General features: G+C 33.9%; 1 protein-coding gene across 1 annotated transcript in view; it reads right to left on the bottom strand.

Moving 5' to 3' along the window:
- The window catches only part of SPEF2 (sperm flagellar 2), a 439,169-nt gene that overhangs the window by 108,181 nt on the left and 317,885 nt on the right, over positions 1–13,103 (bottom strand). The window contains exons 25-26 of the mRNA XM_053699669.1: positions 5,189–5,349; positions 1,919–2,102 (exon numbers count right to left, since the gene is read on the bottom strand). Of these exons, the coding sequence (XP_053555644.1) occupies positions 1,919–2,102; positions 5,189–5,349 (345 nt within the window). The remainder of the gene's footprint in view (positions 1–1,918; positions 2,103–5,188; positions 5,350–13,103) is intronic.

Below are 13,103 nucleotides of genomic sequence, written 5' to 3'. Positions count from 1 at the left end.
AATGATAACACCATCTCTATCTCCATACTGGAAAAATATCGGAGTGAATATTGGAATGATCATCCATACGATGCATGTGCACAACAATTTTGGTAATCACAATCCACAAGTTATCAACATTAAGAAGAAAATGGACCCATCAAATTCAACAGCCAAAGGCACCTGATAAATGCTCAACACCAACAGATCAAATGTATCTGATAAAAGAAAATGATATCTGCCACTAATTTTCGCATGCTCAGCTCAAAAAACAAAATGGTGCAGCCCACGACAACAACAGAGACCGTTATTTTTGATGCCAACTAAACATGCTATCATCAGTTGCATAATATGTAAATGTAAAAAATATATATATTTACAAGATTAACAACCTTCATTCACTTGTAAATGAAGACTTTAAATGACATCTCCCCTCAGATTCAGGGCTAGATTACAAGTGAAGAGCTTTTTGTGTGCACCAGGTTTTTTTAATCCTATTAGAAGTTGAAAATAAACGCGATCGCTTGACCACAATTCAAGTGAATGCTCGTTGGGTTAGCGCGTCCTCAGAGCTCAGGTTAACTGTTTCACGAAACAAAAAAAGTTTTACAAAACACATCAAAAATACATTACAAAAGTACAGTTACACTAATAATGACACCATTAAATAAAAATTATTCAAAAAACAAAAAAAATATTGCACGAAAAAGTTCTAAGGGATCAAAGATATGAGGTCTCAGGTGTTAGAAGAAAAAAAAGGCAGGCAAAGGGATTTAACATAGAGATACATACATATACATGTCTAAAGATGTATATGTGTGTCTATATATATATATGTGTGTGTGTATATATATATATATGTGTGTGTGTATATATATATATATGTATGTGTGTATATATATATATATGTGTGTGTGTATATATATATATATATGTGTGTGTGTATATATATATATATATGTGTGTGTGTATATATATATATATGTATGTGTGTATATATATATATATGTATGTGTGTATATATATATATGTGTGTGTGTATATATATATATATATGTGTGTGTGTATATATATATATATATATGTATGTGTGTATATATATATATATATGTGTGTGTGTATATATATATATATATGTATGTGTGTATATATATATATATATGTGTGTGTGTATATATATATATATATATGTATGTGTGTATATATATATATATATGTATGTGTGTATATATATATATATATGTATGTGTGTATATATATATATATATGTGTGTGTGTATATATATATATATGTATGTGTGTATATATATATATGTGTGTGTGTATATATATATATATATGTGTGTGTGTATATATATATATATATATGTATGTGTGTATATATATATATATGTGTGTGTGTATATATATATATATGTGTGTGTGTATATATATATATATGTATGTGTGTATATATATATATGTGTGTGTGTATATATATATATATATGTGTGTGTGTATATATATATATATATATGTATGTGTGTATATATATATATATATGTGTGTGTGTATATATATATATATGTATGTGTGTATATATATATATATATATATATATATGTGTGTGTGTGTATATAAGACATATATATGCATATAAACGTATAAATAAATATGTACACTTTTTTTTTGCTCCGTTGACTTATATGGGGGAATAAGTTATTGAACGCAAATTTATTAACTCGGCTTTTTAGCGCAAGCGAAAACAGTTTACTTTCTACTTGTAATACGAGTGCAACCTGATGCACACAAAAAGCTTACTTCTAGTGCAGTTAATGCTCCACTAAATAGTGCTCCAGTTGTATTCTGGCCCTCACAGTTTAAATGTACAGACACTTTACTAAACTGAAAATGGCAACAAAAGACAGTATATGATGGTGACAAATTTTAGAAACGTTACCATGTTTGCAAAAGCTGTAACAGCCATTTGCCAGGTGTCAATGATTAGCTTTTCATCAGTTTCATAGCTGTGCCTGGTGCTCTCCATTGAGTGATCCTCTTTTACTTTTAGTTGAGTGGCTTTGCTTTTCTGTTTACCTGCGCTTTGTTCTGATGAAAGGGACCTTCGTGGTATAAGAGGAATTCTTAAAAGAGAAAACACAAATTTCACGTGACAACATCTGTATCTGGTAGAATAAAATTGAAAACAGTAGGCTAGAGAGACTTGAAATGCTTTATAAGATTTTATTTTTTTTTCAGATAAATTAATACTAATTATTGCAGTTCTCATGAATTTAAGAAACTCTCCCAATATAAATTAATAATCTAGAACAGTAAATTTTAATATTTTCATATCGAGTTAGCACACTTGAGAATATGCAGTCTTGTTGGTCTGCCCCACACTTTTTTGGCTCTATTGACTTCTAGGGAGGATTAGGTTATCACGCGCATGACATTCTAAGTTCAGCTATTTATGCTGGTCCGGTTAGCGCGCAATCGAAAACAGTTTACTTTCAACTTGTAATATGGGAGCCTAGTTCTCATACGGTTAGACACGGCAAAACATCTAGCACAGCACAGGGGGTAATTCGAGCAACGTTAGGCACCAAATTAAAAAATATATATGAATATATGTTTATATGTGTATATACACATATTAACACATAAATATATATGTATATACGCATATTAACACATAAATATATCTGTATATACGCATATTAACACATAAATATATATGTATATACACATATTAACACATAAATATATATGTATATACGCATATTAACACATAAATATATATGTATATACGCATATTAACACATAACTATATCTGTATATACACATATTAACACATAAATATATATGTATATACGCATATTAACACATAAATATATATGTATATACGCATATTAACACATAACTATATCTGTATATACACATATTAACACATAAATATATATGTATATATGCATATTAACACATAAATATATATGTATATACACATATTAGCACATAAATATATCTGTATATACGCATATTAACACATAAATATATCTGTATATACACATATTAACACATAAATATATCTGTATATACACATATTAACACATAAATATATATGTATATACACATATTAGCACATAAATATATATGTATATACACATATTAACACATAAATATATATGTATATGCACATATTAACACATAAATATATATGTATATACACATATTAACACATAAATATATCTGTATATACACATATTAACACATAAATATATCTGTATATACACATATTAACACATAAATATATATGTATATACGCATATTAACACATAAATATATATGTATATACACATATTAACACATAAATATATATGTATATACGCATATTAACACATAAATATATATGTATATACACATATTAACACATAAATATATATGTATATAAGCATATTAGCACATAAATATATCTGTATATACGCATATTAACACATAAATATATATGTATATACACATATTAACACATAAATATATCTGTATATACACATTTTAACACATAAATATATATGTATATACACATATTAACACATAAATATATCTGTATATACACATATTAACACATAAATATATATGTATATACACATATTAACACATAAATATATATGTATATACACATATTAACACATAAATATATATGTATATACACATATTAACACATAAATATATATGTATATACACATATTAACACATAAATATATGTATATACACATATTAACACATAAATATATATGTATATACACATATTAACACATAAATATATATGTATATACACATATTAGCACATAAATATATATACACATATTAACACATAAATATATATGTATATACACATATTAACACATAAATATATATGTATATACACATATTAACACATAAATATATATGTATATACGCATATTAACACATAAATATATATGTATATATGCATATTAACACATAAATATATCTGTATATACACATATTAACACATAAATATATATGTATATATGCATATTAACACATAAATATATATGTATATACACATATTAACACATAAATATATATGTATATACACATATTAACACATAAATATATATGTATATACACATATTAACACATAAATATATATGTATATACACATATTAACACATAAATATATATGTATATACACATATACATATATGGTATATCTACAGTGAAAACACAGTCCCCATTTACCTCTATGTAAAGGCACTTTTCAGTGCCATTATTTTTTTAACATCCCAATCCCCTCACTTTTTACCCCCATGTACTCCCCTCACTTTTTACCCCTGCTTTGTGCAGTTTTTTAATACAAAAATAAAAATGCTTATATATATTTTTTATTAAAATGAACTGTCGACTTTACTTGGGGGGCAATTGGGGCAACTTTTTTTTTAATAACCAGATGTCTGACCACTGGTTAATTGCGCTTAGCAAAAAGTGCTTCCACACACTTGTAATGGCTGGTTATTGTACGTGCGCCTGTAAATGGGCAAATTTGTCCCTTTATGGGGGCACATTAAAATAGCGCTCCACTTCCAATCTAGCCCTATATTTATAAAGCTTTTTCTTTGAATCATTTAATTTAAACATTAATTGAGCATCCCAAGATCATAAAAACACACTATTACCTGTTATTTAAATACAGAAACCACAAATGTGTAAACATTTAAACTTAATATTCTGTAAGGTACATGGAACTATGATTTATTACATCAATTATTCTCTTAAAAATCCACACCTGGGGACCGAATTATCAAGCTCCGATAGCTGATCCATAACTTGTCCGCCTGCTCTGAGGCCGTGGACAGAAATCAACCCGATCAAATACGATCGAGTTAATTGACACCCCTGCTAGAGGCTGATTGGCCGAGAATCTGTAGGGGCGGCATTGCACCAGCAGTTCACAAGAATTGCTGGTGCAATAAATGTCGACAGCTTATGCTGTCGGCATTTATCGATGTGCGGCGGACATGATACGCTACATTGTATCATGTCCGCTCGCACATTAATAAATAGGCCCCATGGTTTTATAACAGTATTTAATTTAATGAGTAAATTCTATTTTAAGATTTTTAAAACCAAAAAATACTTGAAAGAGCTCCACTTAATATTTACATAGCAAAAAAACCATTAAAATGTCATCAGTATTTTAAATTAGTTTTACCTTCTAGGGTTTTCAGGATCTCCAGGTAGATTTGCATTGATAATGTCTACCAGAGGAATACGGGTGAAGTCTTTACTGATCTCTAAAGGGATTTTCTTTTCCATTCCTTCATAGTAATCGTGAAGCAACTTGACAGTATCTTGGAAACGATCCATCTCAGCCTTTAAAAGGAAAGTTTAGAAAATAAACCTTGTTAAGATGATTTCTTAAATAAGTCTGAAAGACCGTTTTAGGCTTCTTTGGATGATATAGGGTTATATGTTATGGTTGTTAGGTTAGTAACTATGTGGCATTACACAGTAATGAATGGAAAATGGAGAGGGGTAAAACTAATATAATACAATATAACTCATACAAATTCCAAAGGGGTAAAAGCCAGAAAATATAAGTAAAAAATAAAACTAGAAAAGGGTCATGCAAGAGCAAAGAATTAGTCAGAAAGACAAAAAATAAATAGAACAGAAATACACCTGGTAGATCATGAGCATAAGAATATTTTTTGGACAGAAAAACGTATTGAAACCACCAAAATATATTTTTATCTTTAAAATAAATACAAGCTTCACACACAGAAGAAGGTATATTTTAGCTATTAATTATTATTGAGGGAACATTACGAGTCTTGTCGGTATAACTGTACCGCAAGCCTTTTAGCCTGTAACGCAACATCAGTCCCAAACTCAAAAAAATTACGTTTTTGCATGGGATTTCCATAGTGCTGCCATTACAAGTTTTGCGGTGAGGCTAAAAAGCTTGCGTTACAGCTTATACCGACACGATCCGTTTCGCAATCTGAGAGCAGTAGTTATGAGTTTTACACAACAAAACTGTTACACAAAACTCATAACTAAAGTGTTACAAAGTACACTAACACCCATAAACTACCTATTAACCCCTAAACCGAGGCCCTCCCGCATCGCAAAAACTATATTAAAAACTTATTAACCCCTAATCTGCCGCTCCCGAGTTACTGAAATTCTATTGGCTGATTTGAATAGCCAATAGAATTTCAGTAGCTCTCATCCTATTGGCTGATTTGAACAGCCAATAGAATTTCAGTAGCTCTCATCCTATTGGCTGATTTGAATTTCAAAAATCAAATCAGCCAATAGGAATGCAAGGGATGCCATTTTGAAACGGCTCCCTTGCATTGAAGATTCAGTGTACGGCGGCGACCGTATGAAGAGGATGCTCCGCGCCAGATGTCTTCAGGATGGAGACGCTCCGCGCCGCCTGGATGAAGATAGAAGACGCCGCCTGGATGGATGAAGACCTCGCCGATTGGATGAGGATGGATGTCCGGACTTCAGAAACTGTAAGTGGATCGTTGGGGCTTAGTGATAGGCTTTTTAAAAACTTTTTTTGGGTGTTTTTTTTTTTATATTAGGGTTTGGGCTAAAAGAGTTAAATGCCCTTGTAAGGGCAAGAAAAAGAGCTGAATGCCCTTTTAAGGGCAATGTCCATACAAATGCCCTTTTCAGGGCAATGGGTAGCTTAGGTTTTTTTTAGAGTTAGGTTTTTTATTTTGGGGGGTTGGTTAGGTGGTGGGTTTTACTGTTGGGGGGAACTTTGTATTTTTTTTTCAGGGAAAAGAGCTGATTTCTTTAGGGCAATGCCCTACAAAAGGCCATTTTAAGGGCTATTGGTAGTTTATTGTAGGCTAGTTTTTTTTTTTATTTTGGGGGGGTTTATTTTTGTAGGGCTTTTAGATTAGGTGTCATTTTTTTTATTTTGGATAATTTCGTTTGTTATTTTTCGTAATTTAGTATTTTTTTATTTTTTGTACTTTAGTATTTTTTTTATTTTTTGTAATTTAGTATTTTTAATTTTTTGTAACTGTAGATTTCTTTTTTTTTAGTAGTGTTAGGTTTATTTAATGAGTAATTTAATTTATTTAATTGATAGTTATTTTAATTTTAGTATAATAGTAATGTTACTTTAATTTATAGTTTAAACTTAGGTTTTTTTAATTTCCCAGGCAAGTTTTTATTTATTTTAAGATAGGGATCTTGTAATTTTAATTTAAAGTTAGGGGGTTGTTAGGTTTAGGGGTTAATAGTTTCATTTAGTTTTCTGCGATGTGGGGGGCTGTCGGTTTAGGGGTTAATATTATTATTTAGTGGCAGTGATGTGGGAGGCCAGAGGTTTAGGGGTTAATACATTTATTTAGTGGTGGCGATGTTGGGGAGCGGCGGAATAGGGGTTAATAACTTTATTATAGCGTGGGTGATGTTGGGGTGCGGGGGCATAGGGGTGAATAACTTTATTATAGTGGCGGTGATATCGGGAGAGGCAGATTAGGGTTTAATAGATTTATTTTGGTGGCAGCGATGAAAGGAACGGCAGATTAGGGGTTAATAACTTTATTAAGGTGTCGGCGGCCGCAGATTAGGGGTGTTTAGACGTGGGGTTTATGTTACGGTGTTAGGTTTAAACGTAACTTTTTTTTCACCATAGACATCAATGCGGTTGCGTTACGGAGCTTTTCATTCCGCGATCGCAGGTGTTAGGTTTTTTTCTAACACTTTCTCCCCATTAATGTCTACGGGGAAAGCGGGCACGAGCAAGTCAAAGCAGCGCTTGGATTTTGTGCGGTATGGAGCTTATCGCCACCATATCGCACGCACAAGGCAGCTTTTTCAAAACTCATAATGGCAGTGCTATGGAGGGTGAAATAACACAACTTTGTTGCATTTGTTTCGCACCCTCTATAGCACAAAACTTGTAATCTAGGTGATTCTGAATACCAAACTACAAATCACTGATAGACAGTGATTCCCCATACAGAATGCAGCTTTACAGCCATGTGTCGTATGCACAATGCTATATATATATATATACCTGTCACCCAGGCTACTCTGGGGTTAACTGCCTGGGTTACTGGGAACTTTGCAGCTGTCTGTCAGTGTTCAGGGCTGTGGAGTTTGTTGTGGCTTAGGATGTGTGCCCAGTCCAGTCTGTGAGTGCGGTCCATTCAAGTGTTTTGTATTTACATAGGGAAGGTTACAAAAGCCTGTGTCACCCTGGGAGGTTCCCAGTTGGTTTGTTTGGAAGTATGCATTGTGTGAGTGCTGGTTTAGGGTCCCAGGAAGGGGGAGACCTTGTCATGGTCCTGGGCTTGATCCTTTGGTGCCAAATGTAACTGACTTCCCCCAGTTTTGCTTTTAAACATTGCTGTGAATCTGCTGGCGAGTGCCAGGATTTTGTGTGTTGTGTTGATAATGTTTGTAATGCTTCCCTGCGGACCTGTCACCCAGGCTACTCTGGGGTTAACTGCCTGGGTTGCTGGGAACTTTGCAGCTGTCTATCAAGTGTTCAGGGCTGTGGAGTTTGCTGTGGCTTAGGAAGTGTACCCAGTCCAGTCTGTGAGTGCAGTCCATTCCAGTGTTTATATATATATATATATATATATATATATATATTCATATAGTAAGTAAACAGTCAGTATTGCCCTTTATCTCTCTGTCCTATTTCCTTTCCATGTTTTACTACCTATTAAATCCCCTCTCGTATGACCAACTCCCTCTCTAACTCTGCCACTGCCCTTTTTACCAGTCTCTTGCAAATTGTCCCTTTGCTTCCATCAATGCATACTACAGATATATATAGAAATATATATTTAAAAATAAAAAGTACACTTTCTTCTAAGTGTCTATGCTGTATACACGTTTACATATACACATAGTAGAACACACACATACATATATATATATATATATAGAGAGAGAGAGAGAGAGAGAGAGAGAGAGTGAAAGCAATAGAATAGTCCCAGTACTGTTTCTTTAGGAAGACATCCTTTATTGAAATATCAAAGCATAAAACAACAGCTACGTTTTGGGCCTACATAGCCCTTACTCATGATATATATATATATATATATATATATATATATATATATATATATATACATATATATATATATATATATATATATATATATACACACACACACTTTGGAGCCCTTCCCAGTCAAATACCTTGCCATATACCATATCCTTTAAAAACATTTTTATCAATATGTTATATTTTTTATAAATTATGTATATATGAGTGTAATACTTATTTTTAATATTTTTTAGATCTGTTATGTAATTTTTTAATTTTTTTTTTACACTTACACTTTATTTCAGGTCTCATGTCACGCAAATTATTCTAGAGATAATTTGGGCTTTCGTTCGAGCGCAACCCATAACTTTTAATTTGTAAACTCAGCACTATTTAGCGCAGTTACACTAAAGCAATGTCGGCTGCGCTAAACCTTCGCTGGTAAATGTGAATTACCATGGACTTATAATATAAAGTTGCGAGTTAATATTAGCGTGGTCCAGTAATATTGCTTATCGTGTCCCGTGCTAGCATTAGAATGCCACTTGTAATCTTGCCCTCTGTTAGGAAAAAACGTTCAAGACAAGTTAAACGATCCTAATATGTCATTAATGTTTTAAAACTATAGGTTATGATGTACCCAGTTTAATTTTACCAGATATTTTATGTTTGTTCTATTAAAAACATATTTCAGAATCTATTAGTTTAATTTTTTTTTTTTTTTTAAATGGATGGTCCTCTGTTGAGGCTACTAAGGAATACTTGACCCTCTCTATCAACACAGCTGTGGTAGTTGGCACTATCAGCCATACTTAGGTATGCAACTTGCACTGCCTTCTAATTTAAAGGGACACTAAACCCAAAATATTTTTTTCATGATTCAGGTAGATAATACAATTTTAAACAACATTTCAATTTACTTCTATTATCTAATTTGCTTCATTCCTTAGATATCCTTTGCTGAAGAAATAGCAATGCACATGGGTGAGCCAATCACACGAGGCATCTTACTAGGCCTATCTAGATTTGCTTTTCAGCAAAGGATATAAAGATAATGAAGCAAAATAGATAATAGAAGTTAATTAGAAAGTTGTTTATAAAATTGCATGCTCTCTAAATCATGAAAGAAAAAAAAAATTGTGTTTCATGTTCCTTTAAATTAAAATCTAAATAATTTTTACTTACATAAATGTGGTATCTAAAATACATGGAAGAGACAACATTGATTATCTACAGATTTAATTTAGATTTGATTACTTGTCACACATTTGTAACTGCACTATTTGCAATATCATTTTGATTAAATATCTATCATAAATAAGTATATTCTTTGCCTGAATACAGTGTTACTGTGCATTTCAAGTTTCCTTGCTCTTTGCAAGAATTACTAACCTCAGCTATATAATTCCCCTTTGTTTCATGTAACTAGCAAACTTAAAGGGACATTCCAGCCAAAATTGAAATCCACATGGGTGCATTACAGTTTTGAACAGAAGCATTTTTATAATAAACATGTATTAGCAAAAATGCTTCTAGTAAAAGCTATAGCTGTTTCAAAAGTGTATTTAAAGGGACATGAAACCTTTTCTTTCATGATTTAGAAAGAGCTTGTAATTTTAAACAACTTTCTTATTTACTTCTATTATCTAATTTGCTTCCTTCTCTTGATATTGTTTGCTGAAAAGCATATCTAGATAGACTCAGTAGGTGCTGATTTGTGGCTGCACATAGATTTCTAGTGAAATTGGCTCATCCATGTGCATTGCTATTTCTTCAACAAAGGATATCTAAAGAAAGAAGCAAATTAGATAACCGAATTAAATTGGAATGTTGTTTTAAATGGTATTCTCTACCTGAATCATGAAAGAAAAAAAAACAGAATTTATGTTTACCTGATAAATTACTTTCTCCAACGGTGTGTCCGGTCCACGGCGTCACCCTTACTTGTGGGATATTCTCTTCCCCAACAGGAAATGGCAAAGAGCCCAGCAAAGCTGGTCACATGATCCCTCCTAGGCTCCGCCTTCCCCAGTCATTCGACCGACGTAAAGGAGGAATATTTGCATAGGAGAAACCATATGATACCGTGGTGACTGTAGTTAAAGAAAATAAATTATCAGACCTGATTAAAAAACCAGGGCGGGCCGTGGACCGGACACACCGTTGGAGAAAGTAATTTATCAGGTAAACATAAATTCTGTTTTCTCCAACATAGGTGTGTCCGGTCCACGGCGTCATCCTTACTTGTGGGAACCAATACCAAAGCTTTAGGACACGGATGAAGGGAGGGAGCAAATCAGGTCACCTAGATGGAAGGCACCACGGCTTGCAAAACCTTTCTCCCAAAAATAGCCTCAGAAGAAGCAAAAGTATCAAACTTGTAAAATTTAGTAAAAGTGTGCAGTGAAGACCAAGTCGCTGCCTTACATATCTGATCAACAGAAGCCTCGTTCTTGAAGGCCCATGTGGAAGCCACAGCCCTAGTGGAATGAGCTGTGATTCTTTCAGGAGGCTGCCGTCCGGCAGTCTCATAAGCCAATTTGATGATGCTTTTAATCCAAAAAGAGAGAGAGGTAGAAGTTGCTTTTTGACCTCTCCTTTTACCAGAATAAACAACAAACAAGGAAGATGTTTGTCTAAAATCCTTTGTAGCATCTAAATAGAATTTTAGAGCACGAACAACATCCAAATTGTGCAACAAACATTCCTTCTTTGAAACTGGATTCGGACACAAAGAAGGCACGACTATCTCCTGGTTAATGTTTTTGTTAGAAACAACTTTCGGAAGAAAACCAGGTTTAGTACGTAAAACCACCTTATCTGCATGGAACACCAGATAAGGAGGAGAACACTGCAGAGCAGATAATTCTGAAACTCTTCTAGCAGAAGAAATTGCAACCAAAAACAAAACTTTCCAAGATAATAACTTAATATCAACGGAATGTAAGGGTTCAAACGGAACCCCCTGAAGAACTGAAAGAACTAAATTGAGACTCCAAGGAGGAGTCAAAGGTTTGTAAACAGGCTTGATTCTAACCAGAGCCTGAACAAAGGCTTGAACATCTGGCACAGCTGCCAGCTTTTTGTGAAGTAACACAGACAAGGCAGAAATCTGTCCCTTCAAGGAACTTGCAGATAGTCCTTTCTCCAAACCTTCTTGAAGAAAGGATAGAATCTTAGGAATTTTTACCTTGTCCCAAGGGAATCCTTTAGATTCACACCAACAGATATATTTTTTCCATATTTTGTGGTAAATTTTTCTAGTTACAGGCTTTCTGGCCTGAACAAGAGTATCAATGACAGAATCTGAGAACCCTCGCTTTGATAAGATCAAGCGTTCAATCTCCAAGCAGTCAGTTGGAGTGAGACCAGATTCGGATGTTCGAACGGACCTTGAACAAGAAGGTCTCGTCTCAAAGGTAGCTTCCATGGTGGAGCCGATGACATATTCACCAGGTCTGCATACCAAGTCCTGCGTGGCCACGCAGGAGCTATCAAGATCACCGATGCCCTCTCCTGATTGATCCTGGCTACCAGCCTGGGGATGAGAGGAAACGGCGGGAATACATAAGCTAGTTTGAAGGTCCAAGGTGCTACTAGTGCATCTACTAGAGTCGCCTTGGGATCCCTGGATCTGGACCCGTAGCAAGGAACCTTGAAGTTCTGACGAGAGGCCATCAGATCCATGTTTGGAATGCCCCACAATTGAGTAATTTGGGCAAAGATTTCCGGATGGAGTTCCCACTCCCCCGGATGAAATGTCTGACGACTCAGAAAATCCGCTTCCCAATTTTCCACTCCTGGGATGTGGATTGCAGACAAGTGGCAGGAGTGAGTCTCCGCCCATTGAATGATTTTGGTCACTTCTTCCATCGCCAGGGAACTCCTTGTTCCCCCCTGATGGTTGATGTACGCAACAGTCGTCATGTTGTCTGATTGAAACCGTATGAACTTGGCCTTTGCTAGCTGAGGCCAAGCCTTGAGAGCATTGAATATCGCTCTCAGTTCCAGAATATTTATCGGGAGAAGAGATTCTTCCCGAGACCAAAGACCCTGAGCTTTCAGGGGTCCCCAGACCGCGCCCCAGCCC

The sequence above is a fragment of the Bombina bombina genome, chromosome 2 (genome assembly GCF_027579735.1).
Source record: "Bombina bombina isolate aBomBom1 chromosome 2, aBomBom1.pri, whole genome shotgun sequence".
NCBI lineage: Eukaryota > Metazoa > Chordata > Amphibia > Anura > Bombinatoridae > Bombina > Bombina bombina.
Note: the sequence above shows the minus strand (reverse complement) of the source record. Positions and strands in the feature narration are given on the sequence as shown.